This window comes from Cucumis melo, chromosome 4 (assembly GCF_025177605.1).
Source record: "Cucumis melo cultivar AY chromosome 4, USDA_Cmelo_AY_1.0, whole genome shotgun sequence".
Taxonomy (NCBI): Eukaryota; Viridiplantae; Streptophyta; class Magnoliopsida; order Cucurbitales; family Cucurbitaceae; genus Cucumis; species Cucumis melo.
The window spans coordinates 19199086-19205090 of record NC_066860.1 but is presented as its reverse complement, the minus strand read 5'-3'; the positions used below and the strand labels follow the sequence as shown (position 1 = coordinate 19205090).

The 6005-nt window shown below is 36.4% G+C and overlaps 2 protein-coding genes across 6 annotated transcripts; both read left to right on the top strand.

Moving 5' to 3' along the window:
- Window positions 1-827: 827 nt before the first annotated feature.
- LOC103499156 (ylmG homolog protein 1-2, chloroplastic-like) lies at window positions 828-3961 on the top strand. Of its 5 annotated transcripts, XM_051083821.1 has the most exons (5): window positions 828-1900; window positions 1997-2084; window positions 2208-2292; window positions 2913-2983; window positions 3535-3961. In XM_051083821.1, exon 1 carries the CDS (start codon window positions 1147-1149, stop codon window positions 1837-1839), a length of 693 nt encoding a protein of 230 aa, XP_050939778.1. In that variant the 5' UTR covers window positions 828-1146; the 3' UTR covers window positions 1840-1900; window positions 1997-2084; window positions 2208-2292; window positions 2913-2983; window positions 3535-3961. The 5 variants fall into 5 exon arrangements, with proteins under 5 accessions (XP_050939778.1, XP_050939779.1, XP_050939781.1 ...); XM_051083822.1 differs by lacking the exon at window positions 2913-2983; XM_051083824.1 differs by lacking the exons at window positions 2208-2292; window positions 2913-2983.
- Window positions 3962-4508: 547 nt separating this feature from the next.
- On the top strand, window positions 4509-5501 carry LOC103499155 (uncharacterized). The gene is made up of 2 exons (XM_008462061.3): window positions 4509-5035; window positions 5106-5501. The coding sequence occupies exons 1-2, from the start codon at window positions 4824-4826 to the stop codon at window positions 5272-5274; spliced, it is 381 nt and encodes a 126-aa protein (XP_008460283.1). The 5' UTR covers window positions 4509-4823; the 3' UTR covers window positions 5275-5501.
- Window positions 5502-6005: the final 504 nt, after the last annotated feature.

The window sequence follows — 6005 nt, the reverse complement described above, 5'->3', positions numbered from 1 at the left end:
AAAGTTGATTAGAACAATCACAGATAAATTGCTGGCAAGCTAATCTAACTCAAAGCTTCATAGAATTGTCATGCAACCAATAGTAGAATTACATAACAATAATCAAAACTATCATTATACAGTCCACAAACGCCCATAATATGAATTAGAATCATCCAAAACAGAATTGATTCTCGACATTACAATAACTTAGTTCAAATTCTCGCAAATGAAATAAAATAGATGGAAACCCTAGAAATCCAAACTAGAAAAGTGTGCCTTAGCCTCTCATCCACATGCAGATGATGAGGGAATGTTTGAGTACTTAAATAGAACTGAAATTGAAGAAAATTAGAGAGAAATCATGTTTTAGCCAGCTAAAATTAGAGATAACTCGACCTAGGCGATGGAAACAATACTTATAAACTCATGGCGATATAGTGACGCTGATGGTAATTTGGTGCGGGACGACTTTCGAGCACTGTGGCGCTTTAAGGAAACACCGCAATGCTTTGTGCATTACATAGACACAACGTTGTAGGGTGCCACGACGCTACAAGGCAAAGGCCAAATAAACATCTTTTGCACTCTTTTGACTCATATATGATGCCACGTGACTTCATTTTCACTCAATTTAGCTACAAAAGGACATCAACACCAAATTCTGCCCTTGATTTGTTTGAAACTTAAAAAATAGCAAAATAGAAACATAAAAACATAGAACAATCCTAAATTAAGAGGGATTAGATAACACATCTTTTGTGCTATCAGACCATCACTTTCCAAGTTTTCTATGTCGTTCGATCATGTTACTGTCATTCGATGCGCTTGGTAGTCGCATGCAAGGGGCGTGAGTTGTGTTCACAATTCGTTGAAGTAAAAAAAAAAAAAAAAAAAAAAAGCTACTCTTGTGTTCGACCATGAAGTCGAAAGCATAGATAGAGAAGCACCATTGAGAAATTAGGGTTTTTTTTTTCTTTTTTTTTTTTTCTTTCTAACGAGGATAGTTTTCATTTCACAAATTATTTGTCTTTATCTTTTTTCAAGAATGATCCAGACTCAAGACCCCTTGAAATTATCTTATTTTCGCGATTTCCCATTATCTTTCCCTCACTTTCCTCCTTCAGCGGTCACAATTTTACCGATAAACAAATACATCCGCCAACTATGGCTTCTTCGCTAATCGCTTCTCAATCTCTTCCCCTTCGCCGCCCCCTCCTTCCCCCAAACCTACGCCGCCCACCACCTTCTCCGCTCCTTCTCCCTTTGTCCACCGTCAAATCTCCAAATCTCGGCCTTAGGGTTTTAGCTTCCTCATCCCTTTCTTCTTATTCACCAAAACTTTCCCGTCAATCACAAGAAATTCCGATTTCACCGCTCCTTACCGGTCCAACCCGGATACTTGCTACCCTTCTTTCTGTTTCCCTTGCATTTTCGACCGTAATTGTTAAACTGGTTCAGAATGTTTGGCCGATTTTGATTCCCCAATGTCTCATAAATAATCCCTGTTCTGGGCTCGGTGCCTTACAGCCGGCCGGCTCTTTGTTCTTTGCTTCTTTACGGAACCCTTCCGTGGGAGGTCTCAACACGCCTTTGACGGTGGTGGCTGTAGGTTTGGCTAAGTGGCTGGATATTTACAGTGGGATTTTGATGGTTAGGGTTTTGCTGAGTTGGTTCCCCAACATTCCTTGGGAGCGGCAGCCACTCTCCGCAATTCGTGATCTCTGTGATCCGTACTTGAACCTCTTCCGGAATATCATTCCTCCAGTCTTCGACACGCTGGATGTTAGCCCACTTTTGGCTTTTGCGGTTCTGGGCACACTAGGGTCAATTCTGAGCAACACCACTCGTCTGATTTGAAGGAGGCTGTGAGTGGATTTGGTTGGCTGGTTGGTTAGTAGCGGAGTTTACGACGAGTAAGGTATAATTCAATTCATGGAAAGTTGGATTTGAGTTTAGGTTTTTGGATACTTTGTATTTTAATACCATAATTTGGGTTTTTTTATCCTTTCTTCAGGGGCTTTGAATTTGCGAGACATGATTGTAAATTTTAGTTAAAATATTTGACTTTTGACCGCTTTTAATGGAAGCATTTGTTCGATGAGGTGATCGTTTATGCCATTTCATACCTGGAAAAGGCTGATATATTTAAGTTTGTTTATTCGCTATAAATTTTCATCTGCTGTAGTACTTTTAAGCAGTTTTCCTGCCCGACCTCTCATTTACAGCTTGCGGAGTGATTTAAAAGTTGGCCTGTTTACTATGTTTGCTATGTTGATGATATATCAATCATATCTTGGCCAAGAATACAAGGTTAGTAATGACGTTAGAGTCTGTTGGAAAGTGGATTTTCTAGTACTTAGAAAGTCATTTAAGCAAACCCTTAGAAATGAAGGTAGCTTATTTGGAATATTGTTGAAGTTTTCAAGTAATTAGAAAGTCAACCAGAATAAGTTCTTACACCCTTGTATTAGAAGCTAGAGCACTCATTCTCGAATTGAATTATATCTCTAGGCGAAGGGACTAGCACAACAACTAACAAAACTACTAAATCTATTTTAGTAACCATTTTGTTTTCTGTTTTTTTTTTTTGAAAATTAAGTCTATACTTGTCCATTTCATACAATGATTTACATCTTTCTTAAGCGTAATGCTTGAATACAAGCAAGCTTTTAAAAGCTGCTTGTTAAGTTTTTAAAATTTTGCTTGTTTTTTTGAACTATTGGTGAAAGTTACATAATAAAGGAAAAAAGGAAAAAAAGTTGGAGGTGTAAGTGTTATAGACTTAATTTTTAAATAAAAAAAATAAAAATGGCTACCAAACAGATTCTATGTAATTTTCTTTTCATTTATTTCCTATGAACGATTCTGTTTATTTTCATGAGTGAAATTATGGATCCCAACTGGAGATGGATAATACTTCCTGTCTTCAGCTCTCTGTCACACAGGACTCAAATTGGGTTTACCAACCAGTACCCATGCACATTAGAAGCAATGAGAATAGGTGCGTGAATTAATCAGTTAGAATTGATAGAGTTTTTTATTTGATCCGAAGCATATATGACATTCAAAGTCATCCCATTTTTCTCCCGAGAAAAGGGTTGAATGGTTTCTTACAGAAAAACATATAGGCATGGGATAATGGATATGGTGCGATTGAATGTAGTAAGTGATAATTATCTAATTTTATGATTTCTCTGAACGGACTAGTCTTTATATGCATACGCAGATAGATTATGGGATCATTTTTAGACGATGAGAAGGTCAAAACTAAAAAGTGCAGTCGCAAATCTTGTATATGTGGATGCCAGTTAAACTATTATTACGCATTCGAACGCATCTTGCATTTGAATATTATTGTATAACAGGTGGATTCTGGTTGTACCCCTATTGGCATGTAGAAATATTAGGATTTTTTAATGAGCTGTTGGTTGAAAATGTTGTGTAGATATTATATATTTATATCTATGCTCTTCATCTTCAGGAATTGAAGTTGCATCTGAGATTTGTTAAACTGTCTTTGTATTAGAAATATCTTTTACTTACTGTGGACAGGTAGAAGATTTGTGAAATAGACAGGATAAAAAATGAAACCTACGGGCTCTAGTTTTGCTTCCACGTGAATCTTTACCTTGTGGCGTGGATGGATGGGGGAAATAACTCAAAATAACAATGTAGTTGGAGAACGGACAGCAGTTTGGAGTTGAGCTTGATTGATATGGAAATTGAAAGTTCCTTTTTCTTTTCTTCCATTTCTTCACGGCTTGGATTAGACGTAAATTTTCAATGGGGAAAGGAAGTTGATTGATGATTGTCTCGGATTTTGCTTGTATTGGTTTGTTTGGTGCATCGGAGGCCAGTAAGATGTGACAGGCCACCACATAGATACAAAACACTTTCTAATTCGGAATCCTTATTTCTAACAATGCCTTGAATTCGACATACTTCCCACTTTGTCTATCAATTAGAATGGAATTTTGTATGGACTTGACTTTTCTTATTAATTAGGGAGTGTTTGGGAGCAAGGCAAAAGGAGTCGATCATGCACGAAATTCATATTGTTTAATTGTGCGCTCACAAGCTTATTAGATCCACATGTAGAGAAGTGGTTTTTTATTGTTTGATTTGGTATAATGATTTTCTTCACTTTGACTAGTGACTATTGTTAATGACCACCCATTGGTGAGAATTGCTAGTGACTAGTTGCCTAGTTTTCAATCTTGAACCATAGAGTTCATTGTTGGTTGTTAGGGGTTACTATTTCTACTACTTGATTTGATTGGATTCAATTGCTGGTCACTGATCTCTAGTCTTAGAAGTCACTTGTAGTGACCAACAACACATTTAACCGTAGCTGACAACCGACTTTCAAGCATTTAACGAAATCATTAGTACACGGTGTTTAATATTCGTTAATTTGACATTTGTAAAGTTAATTTTTTATGCAGATTGCAAATCATACAAAAATGTAATAAAACAAAAGAGTTTTTTAATTATAAGAATTTTTCTTGGTCAAATGTTGAAATGAAATTATATTTTAAAAAACATCTGTCTTTTTTGAACAAGCAGAATAGAAAACAATTTGGGTTTGTTTGTTGTTTCTTACCGAGCAAGTAAACAAGAAGAGTGGTGTGGTTGATGATGATCAAGAAGACAATGAAAAAACAAATAGAAAGGGGACAGGTGCTCCAAAACCCAAAGCATATGGTGAGGTGTAAGAAAAATAGAATATTTAAGTGTCCGCCTTGCAATTTTCGGAGGAACTTACCTGAAGAAGCTAAAAAACCCCCATCTTGGCCATCCTCTTTTACCATAAACATAATTAGCAAAATCAACGGACAACAATGGAAATGGAGGAGAAGAAGAAGATGAAAGTGGTATTAAGGATGCTGCTGTTGCTGCTGCTTATTCTTGTTGGTATTGCGATGGCTAATGATGAAGCAGCAAATAACGTATATTCAGAGACATCAACACCAAATCCTCCAAACTCCTATTGGGAAGAAGTTCGAAAGGTGGTGAATAAAGCCTACTCGTATCTATTTCCCCCAAAAATAGAGTAAGTAATCTCCATTAATTTGGTTCCTGAACTAATTAATTAGTTACTAATTAAGGGGTTTGGGCTTTAGTTTCCGACCAGGAAAGGCTGTGGAAGACGATTCTGGACTGAGTGTGGAGGATGGGAATGTGAAGGAAGCTGTTACAAAGAGCTTCGAAAAGACGAAAGAAATGGTGGAGGATTCCGCTAAAGCTGCCGCCCAAACGCTTCAAAAACCACCACCACATTCAGAACTCTAGGAATACCAATTCCTCCCTTCAAGTTTCTTTACACTTCTAGTTTCTTCTTTAATCTTTATTATGTCTTCTTGTTATTTGTTTGTTTTTGGTGAATGGTGAATTATATGCTCTACAAAATTTGGATGTTTAAGGATGGGAAACTACTCCAATGAATTGGGCTCCCATTTTAACCCCATGCACCATTCTCTCTCAATATATTTTAAGTCTTTTTTTGGATTGCGTACGTATATAGCATTGGACCCTAAATTAATTAAGGATATAACAAAAGTTAAAAAAAATTGCAAATATGGCAATTTTTAACAAAAAAAAAGAAGACGAAATTATCCTTACATATACATTAAGCCTTTGGAAGATGATTTAAAGTAGATTCTTCACGTTTTCCTCCTCTTTCTATTTTCTTCTACTTTCTTTTACTTTCTTCGTACTCCCATTTAGTTTTTCGGTGTCGGTACTACTTTCTTCTATTTTGTTTTCCTTCTGTCGCGCTACGTTCTATATTGTTGAAGAAGATTAATCTGTTTGAAGAAGATTTTCTTCTTTTACTATTTGTTTGAAATCGATTCTTTCATTCCTTCCGTCGCGTTATGTTCTACGCTCTGCTTTTCAGTTTGTATCTATCAATGATGTATTTCTATCACTGATTTACCTAATTTGTTTATGTTGAAATGTTTAACATGCTGATCTGATTTAAGGTTGTGTGTTGGTGTATAGGGTTAGGGTCTATCGGTGAT

Bases quoted from the DNA above. Each gene is read 5' to 3' on its own strand.
- LOC103499155 (XM_008462061.3), top strand. From the start codon at position 4,824: ATGGAAATGGAGGAGAAGAAGAAGATGAAAGTGGTATTAAGGATGCTG. The intron at 5,036-5,105 runs GTAAGTAATCTC...TTTGGGCTTTAG, and splicing joins CTATTTCCCCCAAAAATAGA to TTTCCGACCAGGAAAGGCTG.
- LOC103499156 (XM_008462064.3), top strand. From the start codon at position 1,147: ATGGCTTCTTCGCTAATCGCTTCTCAATCTCTTCCCCTTCGCCGCCCC.